This window comes from Hyla sarda, chromosome 4, assembly GCF_029499605.1.
Source record: "Hyla sarda isolate aHylSar1 chromosome 4, aHylSar1.hap1, whole genome shotgun sequence".
Classification (NCBI taxonomy): Eukaryota; Metazoa; Chordata; class Amphibia; order Anura; family Hylidae; genus Hyla; species Hyla sarda.
The window spans coordinates 45735184-45751053 of NC_079192.1; the positions used below are offsets into that span (position 1 = coordinate 45735184).

Here is a 15870-nt window from a genome sequence, read left to right on the forward strand (position 1 = left end):
ATCACAGTTTACATGGCTGATTTATGGTGCATCAATATGGATGACCCCATTGTCTTACTTTTCAGAGGACCTATGTTTCTATGTCATTCTTCAGATATTAATCCTGAAAATGTATGAAAAAATTGACATCTGGGTGTAAATATTCCCCTTGTCAATAGGGCGTGTCCTTTCACACTGACTGGAGAGAGTCAGACTGTCCTAGTGACAAGGAAAATTGTAACACCCTGTTGTCAACGCAGTAAAATGTTTCCAGGTGTAATGACAGACAGACTAACACAGTGCATGTTCTAGAAGTATTTAATGAAAAATGCAAGTATTTACCAATATGTCGGAAAGGCTGACATCTCCTCTTTAAAGGGGTATTGTCCTTAATAAATTAATTTATTGCTGTATAGAAAAGGAAACAAAAAAGAAAAAGCTATACTTTGCTACCCTGGGATCCCCTGCAGGTCCCACTGCAGCTCCAGTTCGGCTCCTTCCAGCTTCTCGATTCTCATCTCTTCTTCCTGCTTCCGAGATGAGAAGACGGAGCAGGACCTGCCCACTAAGCCAACCACTGGGCTGAGACGGTGTAAGACTCATGACAGTAGGCTGTAGCATTCAGGGTAGTAGTGGATCCGCTGGACCTGTGTGGTAGATGACATGTGCCGTGCAAGGGAGCGGAGTCTAAGGTGCCGCTAATTTTCACCAGAGCCCGCCACAAAGCGGGATGGATTTGCTGAGGCAGGCATCATCCAGGTCGCTACCCCTGGCACAACTCGACCACACTGGCGGCTGAGGAGATTTGAGGCACTGGAGGGATACCGCAACTCGTGGTCAGGATAGCAGAAGGTCAAGGCAGGCGGCACAGATGCAAAGTCAGGCTCGTAGCAGGAGGTCAATAGGCAGGCGGCACAGGAGCAAGGTCAGGTCATGGAACAAAGGGGTCTGGAACACAGAAAGGCAAGACTACAAATGCTTTCTGTAGGGCACTATGGCAAACAAAGATCTGGCAGGGGTTCGTGGGAGGTGCAGATACTTAAAGGATAGGTGCAGGTGTAGATGTAGATGATAATTACGAGCGCACTGGCCCTTTAAATCTTAGAGCTCCTAGGAGGTGGGGGCACGCGCGCCGGCGCTGCGAGAGGACTGGAGGGAGAACAGAGAGCAGAGGTGAGTGACGGGCTGGGATTTGCATGCGGGCGCATCCCGCAATGTGAATCCCAGCCCCACCAGCAGATGAAGACAGAACAGGGGAGCGCTCACGGCCAGCATGTCTGGCCGGTGCGCAGGACGTAACAGACGGGACATAACTGCAGCCAGTAATTCACTGACAAGGCAGGTTCTGCTCCAACCTCTCGTTTTGGAAGCAGGCAAAAGAGACAAAACCATCAGGGAACTGGGAGGAGCCGAACGGAAGCCACAATGGAACCTGTGAAGGGACCAGGGGTAGGTAAGTGTAGCTTTTTTTTTTTCTTTTCTCTACAGGACACTGTAATACTCTTTTAAGTTTATAAACTCTAGAGATGATTAAGCTAACCCGGCTAACCCTGTCTTCGACAGAACTTTGGGGTGACTGTGGCTTGCCGAGCTTTCAAACTTTGCCAGGCTCGGTGGTAACAATAGCAGGAACACATGATGTTTTGGCATCCTAGTGAATAGAGGAAGTACTGGGAAAACTGGGATGACATCAGGGTAGCCCAGAAGTAAAATCACATGACCCCAGGTTAGCCAATAATTGCTTGCATTATGTGACATACATCAGTAACCCGTTAGATACCATGGGTATGTCGCCATAACTTTGACATTTACTTATCCATATTATCTTATTCGTAAAAGTACTTGAATACATTCTAAGGTGACTCTAGCAGTGTTTTACCGAACTTTAGAGCTCTTAGGCAGTGTTATAGATGTATGTTAAGGCTTATTTCATTGCTGGTTTGCAGAAAACCTGTTCGCTGCGAACCAAACTTTTTTGGAAAAGTTTTTGAAAAGTTTGCTCAACTTTAATAAACTATGACAACCTCAAGAGGAAGATTAAAGGAGAAGCGGTACCCTATCTTATCAGTCTCTAAGGATACCAGATGAGTGCACTTTCAGAGATCAATAACATTTTTATCTAAGTTGACTATACACAATCGACTTAAAGATGTACCCCAATCCTAAACATAGGGGATAAGATGTCTGGTCACGGGGGTCTCGCCGCTGGGGACCCATTCGGTCTCCCTGTTACACCCGGCATTCAGTTAGAGCATTGGGTGCAGCGCAGGAGGCTCGTGGTGTCACGGCCCCGCCACGCTCGTGACATCACAGCCACGCCCCATCAATGCAAGTCTATGGGAGGGGGTGTGAAGGCCATCACGCCCCCTCGCATAGACTTGCATTGAGGGGGCGTAGCCGTGATGTCATGAGCGGGGTGTGGCCGTATCGTTACGAGCCTCCGCCCCGCATCACCAGTCATCCGGTTCAGAGCAAAGTTCGCTCCGTGCATCGGATGTCTAGGGTGCCACAGCTGAGATCGCGGGGGTCCCCAGCGGCGCGAGCAACGCGATCCTTTGTATAGGAGATAAGATGTCTAGGGGCGGAGTACCCCTTTAAGCTGGTGTCAGACAATGGCTCAATTCTTCATTTCACCTGGAGAGAGTCCAGGGGCCCCTCTTGCACATTACCCTGTGGGTTCAGGTGACCTTTTAAAATGTAGAGGCCTTAAGCATAGTCTTAGTTTGCTTAGAAACAATTGATTTTGAGAATTCTGAAGCATAGACATCCTGCCCTGGTGGTAAGTGTAAAATACAACCCCACCCTACTGGGTCTAATTCATTACCAATAATCTATCAAATTATGCAGAACAAACAGTAGCTCCAGTTGTTTCACCAGCTGCTAGTTTCAAGAACTATATAAGCTAAATTAAGATCTTAGATTACTGTGTGTCCTTTGGCAATGTTAGGACGGCCAAATGTTGTGTCACTGAGTCACTTATATCCGTTCATAGAGGATTTCAATGGAATGTCTATTCACCTTTGCTGCCCTAGACCACCAGAACAACAGATATTAAAACATATCTGTCATTTTAGGTAACTTTTTGGCATACGCTGTCAGGTGTGTGTGTATATAGGAAGTACCATTAGATCACTTGTTTATGAGATTTTTCACCAGTTTTCCCCTCTGCAACCATCTCTAATTTTAAATTCTTCTTGAGCTAGTGGGTGTAGACTAGCCTCTATAGTATATGCCAATTCCAATCTAAAATTCTTTAGCACACGATAAGAAGCAGCATGAAAGACACTATAGAGCAGTACTGAGCTCTGTAAGCTGTGAATCCAGCACTTGGGTGACATCTAACACTTACTGAAACCTTCTGTAGTTTCTTTGTAGTCCTAATGTTTGCCTCCATCTACTCACTCCACTTCCCCCCCCCCCCTTCCACCCCCTTAGACTTCTATTGGCAGCATGTAACCTGTTCATTCAGTGAACTGCCAGTTCATCATACCATATCATACCATACCTCCAAAATAGAATTTTGCTCTGATAAGATACATGTTCAAACTACAGTGAATATTTAACCAGTTCTCTGCTCCAGAAAAATTACCAAAAACACATCAACTGCCCCACTAAAACTTTGTCGCAAAATTGTATTTACATTGCACAGTTTAGAGGAACCAGCATCCAGATTACTAAATCTCCCATTTAGTAACTACAAAGGCTCAGTGTGTACGTACATTGATGAATTGTTTTTAACAGTGTAGTATTGTAATGTAATACGGCTGTTATACCATTATGAAGACCAACATTTTCCATTAATTTTGAGTAAATACGGTCTTAGATAAAATAGGTAAATAAGGGCAATGTACATTTAACAGCATTAATTTCGTTCTATTTGTATTTTTTATTACTCTTATATCCTATCTACAGATAACTGTATGCGATAACACAAACTCTATGCAGAATTTGTGGACCCTGGTTCATGTGGACTTAGGGCCAAATTTACCCAGATACACCAGTGCTTGGGGAGGGGGATTTGTTCAGTTTTAACAGTTTTTGACACTCTCCAAGGCTGGGTTCACACTACGGAATTTCCAAACTGAACTTTGGTCAGAAATTCCAGTACAGCAGAATCCCATTGCTGGCTATGGGATACCGCTGCACAGTGCACACTACAGAATTTTACCAGATTTCTCTGCCAAAAGAATTATCCTTTTCATTCTTGAGGCGGGATCCACTCTGAAGACATTGCCGTCTATGGGGATGGCAATATTCGCATGGTCCTAGTGCCGACGGATTCAGCCGATTCAGGATTTGGTCCAGCCGGAAATTCCTTAGTGTGGACCTAGGTTTATAGGTTTTAATTGAAGCATTATAGGTTTTAATCTGAGGGGCACAGTCTCTGGTGATAAAGCAGATTTACTATATTTCTAGGACAGTATACATAGGATATAGGGAATTAAAAATCCATCACAAAAAATATGGTCCACTCAATGAGCCGGTCTTTTAGGGAAGGTTCCAATTTCTGGGCTGGTGCAAGGATTTTTGCCACCCTAGGCAAAAGTTAATTTTGCCACCCCCTTGACTCTGCCCGTTGGCCCGCCCTTTGACATGCCCCACCTTACTACTGGGGTGTCACACTGTAACAAACCTCCTCCCCATGTAATCTCCTTACTACTGAAAGCAGTACTCCTCTGATGCAGACAGACATGATTGCTCAGGAGCGCCATCACTGCACACTGTCACAGAGGGGTAGTAGATGTATGGAGGCGCACGTGCTGTCAGAATGCTGGACCTAGCCTGAGTGATTGCGCCTGTCTGCCTCGGATAAGCGCTGCATGCATTGGCGGCCATGCGCTTCTCTAGCAGGCTGGATCAATAACTTCAGTGTACAGAAAGTCATGGTACAGGGGAGGAGGGGGTGGTGCTGCTGCTGGCTGAGCGAGTGGTTTATGCTGGTTGTCTAACTTTCTTGCGGCGCCTCCCCATCAAGAGGGCGCACTAGACGGCTGCCTATTTTGCCTATAGGCAGAGCCGGTCCTGTGTCTGCACCAGACCTTGAGGTTTCGTACACAGTGTCCCTCACCCTACCACCATCAAATGACTAGTGAACATTACATAGTTAATAAAGATCTTTATTTACAACAACTGCCTGAGGTAGGAAGAAAAAAAGGCAATGGCAATGGGGCAGGCAGAAATGTATTTAAAAAAAAATTAAAAACTAAAACAAATACTGCAAGGGTAAAAGAAATGAAGAAAGTTTCCAGCTGTGGATGTTCTCTCAGGCGCCGTCCCTCACAAAGTCAAAGCCCAGAAACAGGCTCTGTTCTTGGGGGGTCAATAGTCGGGGTTCCTTCGGAGGGGTCAGCTCTGGTCCTTCGCATGTGAATTCAGGGTCGAAGTTGCTGATGTCATGTGGCCCCTTGACAGACGGGGTGAATGGAGGGGGTAGCCGGCGGGCAAGGAGGGCCTCGAAATCCAGCTCCTAGGATGGAAAAGAAGTAAAAGTCCCAATGTGTCGTATCTGAAAATTTGTTATGCAAATTAGGAAAACGTTGTCTCAAGAGTCATGTTTCCCTATCAGTGTGCCTCCAGCTGTTGCAAAACTACAACGCCCAGCATGCCCGGACAGCGGAAGGCAGTCCGGGCATGCTGGGAGTTGTAGTTTTGCAACAGCGGAAGAGCCAGAGGTTGGAATACATCGCTCTAGAGTTGTGTACTGTCCTAGAAAAAACACTGGTTAAGAACCCATATCTGGTCCACAAACAAGAGAACCATTTGTACTAACATTGTGTCAAGTGTAAGAGCAAACAGAGCATAATACAGAACACAGATACATAAGGAAAGATAAAAAAAAAAGCGGAAGACGCCAGAATTCTAGCACCAAAAAAACATGCTCTCATTTATTATGTGTTTTAGACTCTTAATAAATCCTCCCTCTCCCCTCCTTGATGAATATATTATTGCTTTCATCACTCACCTTGAAGAATGGCTGCTTTTTTACATCTTCTGCATCACGTTCTCCCGAGCCCAGGCGTCTTTCCGGGTTTCTGCGCAAAAGCTGTGCACGGATGTATGAAGAACAACAAAGTGATTGATGTTATGAGGGAATCGCGGTCGAATCTCATGGACTGATATAATAATATGACGTTAAGTAAAAGCGGTTGTCCAAGATCAGAATAACATGAATGCAATACCTCACACAACCTGTGGACAGGGGTGGCACTGTTTGTTGTTGTGGCCTAGGACGACCCCTTTACCCTTCAATAATACTCATTAATTTGAGGAAGAGATAGAACAAAAGAGTAGACTTGGACTGAGATGATGTGTTATGAGGATGGTGTAATGTCTGTTTTTGTGTTTTTGTATTTTTCTGTTTTGGTGTCTGCTCAGACACTATGTTGTGTCTGAACAGTTTTCTGTGGTAGTCTCCCTGACTAGGGAATAGTTAATGATATAAGCCTATAAGAACTTGGGTGGGGTCATGTAAACCTGAGCTCTGCTGGTACAGTACTTCCTGCTGGTGATTAGTGCTTTTCTCTGACTATGGCTTTTTTATGAGGCACCTTTGCTATGTCTGTCTGTTTATATTCTGAGTTTTAACCATGGTTATTATTCCTGTTTATTATATAGATTTTAGCATGCTTGGTTTTAGTTCATCTGTCGGTTTTTAGTATTGTGTATCTCTGTCTGCTTTAACCTTGTTATATCTTAGTCTGTGTTCACACTGTGAGTCTTTTTCATGTACCCGTGCTCTGTATTTATTATCCTGACCCGTATTTCTCCATGTTATGGAGTTTGGTTTTGTTATATTCCTGTTTAATATCTTAATTTGTATTCCTCCATGTTTTGGAGTTTGGTTTTGTAGTTCCTGTTTTCCTCCATGTTATGGAGCTTGGCTTTTTCTTCTCTCTGTTTATCTAGAGAGTACATGATTTCATATCTTAAGTGTTTTTAGGACATCCACTGATCATAGTGTACAAGATTACTAATTTATAGTGTTCTCTTTATAACTGATCTGTGTCCTCTGAACTTTATCTGTTTGTGTTGAGTGTTCTGTGTCCAGTGTGAACTGTTTAGTGTTTGACATTCAGTTCATCTGTTCATCCCCTCCATCGCCTGGTAATGTCAGCTGTATATTTATTCCATATCTAGTCTTGTTCATTTATTCATATCTTCCGTTAATTTTGATTCTAGTTTCTTAACTATATGTTAGCATACAGTTTATTCTGCTTTGTTATATATATATATATATATATATATATATATATATATATATATATATTCTGTTCTGGTTTTTGTGTTCCCGTTATGTTTCTGACCTGTCCCCAACTATTTACTGTATTGTTTGTTTATGTTGACCTTTACACCTATTGCACTTCAGTGCAGGAAGGGACTGGCACCCAGTTGTCGATCCATCATTTGGGGTGGATGGGCAATAGGCAGGGAGAGTGTTTCTAGGGTCAGCTTAGGGTTCCCTAGCCACCCCTGTCCATGACAGATGGCACATTAAGGGAGAACTCCAACCAAAACCAACTTATCCCCTATCCACAGGATATAGGGTAAGTAGCTGATCTCCTGAATAGGACCTGGCTCTCAGTAAGGAGCGCGTGCTACAGGCGGCAAGTGCTCCATTCATTTCTATGGGAGCACGAAAAGAGCCGCGTACAGCACTCGGCAATCATAGAAATAAATGGAGAGTACACCGTCTACCGGAGACGATACGTGCTCCTCACTGACAGCCGGAGTCTCATTCTGGAGATCAGGGGGGACCACTCACAATCAGCTAATTATCTCTTATTCTGTAGATAGGGGATAAGTTAGCTATGGCAGGAGTTCTCTTTTAAGTAACGTCAATCATGTCAATAAAGCCCAGTCAATGTGTCACACCAATGGGGATAGCTCACTTGGGTCAGAAGATACTGTGGACATCTCCATAACAGTCTACATCCTTACTTTCTATTATTCAGGATGGGGACATTGATGTCAGCCATAATATTATTAAAGGCAATGTTCCCTATGACAGAGCTGCCAGGCAGATATTTGTAGAAATAGCAGATTTCAAATAAACAATATTCATACAGCTATAATTTTTCCCATTTAGATGGCTTAATATAGAAACAAGCCTGTTAACCCCGTATGCGGTTGCTGTCCAGACGATGATCTTACCCTCCTCATAATGGCAATGGCCTCGGCTGAGAGGAATCGCGGATACCGGACTTCATCATTAACAATGCTGTCAAATACTTCCTCCTCTTCATCTCCTGGGAATGGAGACTGAGACGGAGAAGAAACTGGTTAATAATGATGCTACAAATGATATAGAACAACTGTGGGAAAACTTTATGAAGATGGTGGCTCAATGTATATGACAAGTCTTTCAAAAGTCCTAAAAATTTAGTATTTGGAACAGGACATCACTGCACATGTGAACTATGGTGAGCTTTCCTAGTGTCATTTAAAGAATATCTCCCTGGTAAAGCAGCCATACTGGAGCTCCTTAGGAGACTGAGAAAGCTGAGTGGCATACATACTGCATACCACCCAGCTTTCCAAGTCTCCTGAAGCCCCAGCAGTAACAAGGTGCTTGTTCTCCCTGCACTCCTTACTGCACCATGGCTACTATGCCCTCTCTCCGCCTCTGTACTGATGTCTTCTCTCCCCCTCACTCTTCTCTCTCCTCTGCTCTCCCCATCCTCTCTCGTTGCCCAGCACTAACTATTCTCTGTACCTGTCTGCCATACAGTTAAATCATACTTTACCATGACGTCGGTCTGGGGGCAGGATGTTTAAAACTCCCGGGCAATCTCTGCAGCCTTAGAGTAAAGTGATCAGGAGATGTACCGGAAGTCCTATACATTTGAATGGGACTTCCAGTACATACATCGCGTTACTCTTGGGATGCAGAGATGGAGATTGTTGGTATCGAGACATCCCTAAATTCTACTTTTATTTTACATACAAGAAAGATATGTACCAAGTTTAATCAAAATATCTCCAGCAGTTCAGAGGTTATGCTGGATACATATACATACATATATACAGTGGGGCAAAAAAGTATTTAGTCACCATCAATTGTGCAAGTTATCCCATTTAAAAGATGAGAGGACTGTAATTTTTTATCATAGGTATACCTCAACTATGAGAGACAGAATGAGAAAAAAAATCCATAAAATCACATTGTCTGATTTTTAAAGAATTTATTTGCAAATTATGGTGGAAAATAAGTATTTGGTCTCCTACAAACAAGCAAGATTTCTGGCTCTCACAGACCTGTAACTTCTTCTTTAAGAGTCTCCTCTGTCCTCCACTCGTTACCTGTATTAATGGCTCCTATTTGAACTTATTATCAGTATAAAAGACACCTGTCCACAACCTCAAACAGTCACACTCCAAACTCCACTATGGCCAAGACCAAATAGCTGTCGAAGGACACCAGAAACAAAATTGTAGACCTGCACCAGGCTGGGAAGACTGAATCTGCAATAGGCAAGCAGCTTGGTGTGAAGAAATCAACTGTGGGAGCAATTATTAGAAAATGTAAGACATACACGACCACTGATAATCTCCCTCGATCTGGGGCTCCATGCAAGATCTCATCCCGTGGTGTCAAAAGGATCACAAGAACGGTGGCAAAAATCCCAGAACCACACGGGGGGACCTAGTGAATGACCTGCAGAAAGTAACAAAGACTACAATCAATAACACACTATGCCGCAAGGGGCTCAAAACATGCAGATGTGTCCCCCTGCTTAAGCCAGTACATGTCTGGGCCCATCTGAAGTTTTCTAGAGAGCATTTGGATGATCCAGAAGAGTGTTGTTAGAATGTCATATGGTCAGATGAAGCCAAAGTGGAACTTTTTGGTAAAAACTTAACTTGTCGTGTTTGGAGGAGAAAGAATGCTGAGTTGCATCCAAAGAACACCATACCTACTGTGAAGCATGGGGGTGGAAACATCATGCTTTGGGGCTGTTTTTCTGCTAATGGACCATGACGACTGATCCGTGTAAAGGAAAGAATGAATTGGGCCATGTATCGTGAGATTTTAAACCTCCTTCCATCAGCAAGGGCATTGAAGATGAAACGTGGCTGGGTCTTTCAGCATGACAATGATCCCAAACACACCACCCGGGCAAGAAAGGAGTGGCTTCATAAGAAGCATTTCAAGGTCCTGGAGTGGCCTAGCCAGTCTCCAGATCTCAACCCCATAGAAAACCTTTGGAGGGAATTGAAAGTCCGTGATGCCCAGCCCCAAAACATCACTGCTCTAGAGGAGATCTGCATGGAGGAATGAGACAAAATACCAGCAACAGTGTGTGAAAACCTTGTGAAGACTTACAGAAAACGTTTGACCTCTGTCATTGCCAACAAAGGGAATATAACAAAGTATCGAGGTGAACTTTTCTTATTGACCAAATACTTATTTCCCACCATAATTTGCAAATAAATTCTTAAAAAATCAGACAATGTGATCTTATGGATATTTTGTTCTCATTATATCTGAAATTACAGGCCTCTCATCTTTTTAAGTGGGAGAACTTGCACAATTGGTGGCTGACTAAATACTTTTTGCCCCACTGTGTATATAAACACACACATGTTGAGATATATATATATATATATATATATATATATATATAAATATATATATATATATATATATATATATATATATATATATGTGTAGATTAGTGTCACAATTTATCAGCAATGTAATAAGATTGCACCCTCCCTTAGTCCTGGATACTGAACCTCTTGATACTCACAAGGGTCTTTCTCAAATGTAGCCCTGCATGGCTCTACATGTGGTCTCTATGTTCTGATACCAATAAATTATTAAACAAGCAATGGTAGACACAGCTCACCCTCTCACCCACTCCAAGCCATGCTGGACATTTCCTTTTGTTCTTGCCAATAAATTATTATTATATTTTTTTGGGATTATGGTAAATATTTGTCTTATGTGGCACAGGATAGTGTCAGGGCATAATGCAGTAGTAGCAGTACCCAAAAGAGAAAGGACTAGGGAATGGTAAGTACAATATGCCGCAAACTCTAGATCCAGCCCTTCCCTTTCTCATTGTACTCTGGGTAAATATACAGAACTGCTCTGTGGTGACAGCACAGGTCACGTGTTTGCACATTTAAGAGCAGACTAGATGGATCATGTAGTCTTTTTTTCAGATGTCTATGTTTGTTTTATTTTTATGCCTTTAAGTTTATTCCTTGAAAGACACATGAACATTGTGCACACTTGTCTTATGCTTATTTATGACTTTCCCATGAGTCCTGAGGTTACTCCCTTCATACCACATTCCTATAACATTATCTCCATGAAATCTATATTCAGTGTTTTCTTCACTTCGTTTTTAAGGTCATTATAAGCCATTCTTGAAAATTCTTAAAGGCTATCCATCATCCAAGTTGTCCTAAATGGAATGGCCCCTGTTTTATTATCTTCTAAACCCATGTTCTAAGTATTAAGCAATGCATCTGTGATAATAAGAGTGCCAGGCCTTTATCTCAATAACTACGACCCCTGCCATTCAGTTTAGTGCCCATTAATGGGGTATTCCGGCTTTATACATCTTATCCTCTATCCAAAGGACAGGGAATAAGATGTATGATCACAGGGGTCCTGCCGCTGATCTCGGTGCAGCCACTGGGACCTCCGCGATTTCTGTGCCGGGCGCTGCCTTCGAATAGAGACATGACATCACGGCCACGCCCCCTCCATTCATGTCTATGGGAGGGAGTGTGACGTCACGTCTCGGTCTTGGAGGCAGCGCCCGACACAGAATGCCAGGGGCTGTACCGAGATCGCAGGGTCCCAGCGGGAGGACCCCTGCGATCATACATCTTATGCCTTGTCCTTTGGATAGGGGATAAGACGCATAAAGCCGGAATACCCCTTTAAGACACAATAACCCAGATGTAACCATGGTCAAGTTTGAATCTGTATTTTTTCTTTTTTTTACTAAAATGGGTGAACATCCAATCATAATTATGTGAATTTGCTATGGACCCAACACTTCACTATGTAAATGCATTTTTAGATTGGGTTTTGTATTTTTAGCCACAAACTGGAGTGGAGCTGACAAATGGAAATAAAATAATGAAACAATTTGCACCTTTTTTTGTAGTTTTGAGCCACTCCTGGATTGGGCTTAAAGGGGTACTCCTCTGCTCAGCATTTGGAACAAACTGTTCCGAACGCTGGAGCCGGGAGCTTATGATGTCATAGCCCCACCCCTCATGACGTCAATGCAAGTCTATGGGAGGCGGCGTGATGGCTGTCACGCCCCATCCCATAGACTTGCATTGAGGGGGCGGGGCGTGACATCATGAGGGGGAAGGGCTATGACGTCACGAGCTCCCGGCGCTGGCTCCAGCGTTCAGAACAGTTTAAACGCTGAGCAGCGGAGTACCCCTTTAAATACCGACCAGGTAGTTAAAACTATTTACTACTAGCCACATCCTTATTACCTCTGTGGCCAACATTCTGAAGACGACCCAGTTGAGTACCTTATGTTACATAATGCTTTATTACTTCTCTGGCATTAAACACATCACCAAACCAGTATTCTGTAGCCACACACCATCTCTCGCTCCATCATTTCAAAGAAAGACTTGGATAGAATGGCCACTTGGTTATTTTTAACATTTCAGCTTCTCCGTCCTTCTAAATATCTTCAAAAATCCACTGTCTTAGTCAACATCTTACAGATAGCAAAATCCCTTTTACCTATTTATACATGACATAGATCATTAAAGAACGCTAACCTGAACCAATATTTACATATTACCTCATGAATCTCAATTCTTACCAGATAATCACTCATTACATTTATGATAGTAGTCAGTCTTACCTCTCCAACCATCATCTCATATATAAGAACTCCAAAACCCCACCAGTCCACAGCTCGGGTGTAGGAGGCATCTGTAAGGACTTCAGGAGCCAAAAACTCAGGCGTTCCACAGAACGTGGAGGTGCGATCTGATGGACCCATTCCTAATATATAGATATATGGGAAGAGAAAGAGAGGTAAGATGTCACACATTATTAAAGTCCTTACAAAAATCTGTCTTTCATATATCAAAGGAAATTAGCGGGGTTTGTCATCATGACAATGTAGTCAATGGATGAGTCAATGTTAATGCACTTAATTATCCAAAAAGGAAAAAAGCATGTCTGCACTCACCATGTAAGACGAAGAAAGTTCGGACATTATTGAAGTAATGTCCATGTACAAAACCTATTCGGACACAAACGTAGCAATGTCCATAAACAGATGGAGTTCACCCAGGTGCAGGGAGGGAAGGCGGCTACCAGCCGGTAGTCAGAGTGTAGCAGAAGAACGACAGCGCGGTTTCGCGTCAGTGACGCATCATCCGGTTCCATCCGGAACCGGATGATGCGTCACTGACACGAAACCGCGCTGTGGATCCACAGATGGAGTTCACCCAGGTACAGGGAGGGAAGGCGGCTACCAGCTAACAGCCAGAGTGTAACAGAAGAACGACAGCACAATTTCGAGTCAGTGACGCATCATCCGGTTCCATCACGCGCTGTCGTTCTTCTGTTACACTCTGGCTGTTAGCTGGTAGCTGCCTTCCCTCCCTGCACCTGGGTGAACTCCATCTGTGGATCCACAGCGCGGTTTTGTGTCAGTGACGCATCATCCGGTTCCGGTTCTTCTGCTACACTCTGACTACCGGCTGGTAGCCGCCTTCCCTCCCTGGGTGAACTCCATCTGTTTATGGACATTGCTTCGTTTGTGTCCGAATATATTTTGTATGTGGACATTACTTCAATAAAGTCCGAACTTTCTTGGTCTTATATGGTGAGTGCAGACATGCTTTTTTCCTTTTTGGATATTTTTGTGGAATTGCTGGTTCTACTATTGTCTGGCACCCCATAGACGTTGTCTGTCCACCAGGTGTCTGATTGCTGTGCTGCAGTAAGGCTATTACACACGTGTGCAGTGCCCATCCTTTGCTTTCTTTCTCTTTCCATTCTGTTTAATGCACTTAATGTTTTATGTCTTATGATCAGGTTTTTTTTTATAAAACTTGGAGTAACAAATGCTATTTTTTATTTTTTTTTAACTCTAATACACTAAAATTCTACAAGCACTATTTGTAAGTATGTGACAAACAAAAAAGGCAGAGAAGGCGGCACTCACCATCCAGAACAGTGCTTTATTCAATGAATAGCAGCATCACAGGTACAATCGGGTATGGCGATGTGCGGCAGGGGCAACTGAAGTGGTTGCCCCTGCCTCACATCGCCATACCCTCTTGTACCTGTGATGCTGCTACTCATTGAATAAAGCACTGTTCTGGATGGTGAGTGCCGCCTTCTCTGCCTTTATTGTTTGTCATATGTATTTCTCTCCTCGGGCTGAGCATCACCGCTACCAGCTCATTACGGGTCACATTGGACTCCATTCACCACAGTGGCGGTGGTGTTCTTTGTTACGTAAGTGCCGGACACACACTTCTTTGAGCTATTTGTAAGTATGTTTGTTGCTCTCCTTGTACAGCATGCAAAGCAAGGATCCTATAGCATAAAAATGATGGTCTGAGCTCTAGTCGGGGGTCTTCAGCTTTGTTATACTGTGTTATTCTTTAGCCTTAAAGGGGTACTCTGGTGGAAAACATTTTTTTTCATATCAACTGGCTTCAGAATGTTAAACAGTTTTGTAAATGATCCCCCTTTTTTTTTTTTTTTTTTTTTTTTGAACATGTGCTGCACTCTTCCCCACCCCCTCAGCCCAAACCTATATAGGTGGTAATTAGCCACACTAGGGCCATTTCACTCCTAGCAGCCTCCCAGTCTGACTGGGAGAGCATGGTAAGTGAGCCATTACACCTTGTTCACACTGTTGTGGTGCGGGGCGGCGTCCGTTGCTGCCGTGGCGCTGTGTCTGCGGGCGGATGCGGCCTATAGACTGGTTTGAGAGGCATTGGGGCCGCTCTGCCAGTGGGTCGCTCCCCCCCGTGGGCACCTGTGTCGCGGCGGTGGTGGTCGCCGCCCGGTGCTACGCCATTTTATGCTAGGGACGTTAGGGACCCACTCTGAATAGGTGGCCTTGACGTGGCGAGTGGGCTTGTACTTTTTGATCAAAAATGTATACTAACAACCTGTTAGTTTTTGATATTGTGCTGAGAAGCAATCAGATCATTATACAAGATTGTAGATGTGCGCTATGTCTGTATTCTACTCGAATTCAGTTTTGTAAATGACTTCTATTAAAAAATCTTAATCCTTCCAGTACTTATCAGCTGATGTATGTTCCAGAGGAAATTGTGCAGTTCTTTTCTGTCTGACCACAGTGCTCTCTGCTGACACCTCTGTCCATGTCAGGAACTGTCCAGAGCAGGATAGGTTTGCTATGGGGATTTTGTCCTACTCTAGACAGCTCCTGACAAGGACAGAGATGAAAAAAAATGTTTTTCACTGGAGTACCCCTTTAATGATAGACAAAGTATGGTCGCTAGTGTAAGTAAGGAAAGGATCCCATATGGTCATGTGATAGGATTGTAGCAGACTTGAGTTGGGAGATTACTACATGTACCAGGATATAGGAGCTGTCATCACTCATGTTCATCGACCATTCTTTCCAGTATAGCACATAATGTTCTTTTAACCCTTTGGAGTTTTATTATTAGTAGACGTGTTGGTCACATTGAGGCTATTTCCACTATAATATTGCTCTGACCTGATATTGACCACTGTACTTTAGCATGAAGGTCCAGATATCGAAACTGTGTCTAAAAGCTTTTTGGCTCATAACGTATTGAAACCATGAGTGACAAGCAGTATTATAGAAGAAAAATAGGAAATCTGTTAAGTAGGGTTTCAGCGGTTTCTGGGATTTTAATGGTAAATTGTAAGTTTCC

General features: G+C 43.5%; 1 protein-coding gene across 5 annotated transcripts in view; it reads right to left on the reverse strand.

The window, feature by feature from the left end:
* Positions 1 to 5084: 5084 nt before the first annotated feature.
* Positions 5085 to 15870, reverse strand: part of LOC130367848 (serine/threonine-protein kinase N1-like) — a 119965-nt gene continuing 109179 nt past the window's right edge. For all 5 annotated transcript variants that reach the window (XM_056570731.1, XM_056570732.1, XM_056570734.1 and 2 more), the window contains 4 exons: positions 12834 to 12976; positions 8131 to 8238; positions 5942 to 6022; positions 5085 to 5446 (listed from right to left, as the gene is read on the reverse strand). In XM_056570731.1, the coding sequence (XP_056426706.1) occupies positions 5243 to 5446; positions 5942 to 6022; positions 8131 to 8238; positions 12834 to 12976 (536 nt within the window). In that variant the 3' untranslated portion in view covers positions 5085 to 5242. The remainder of the gene's footprint in view (positions 5447 to 5941; positions 6023 to 8130; positions 8239 to 12833; positions 12977 to 15870) is intronic.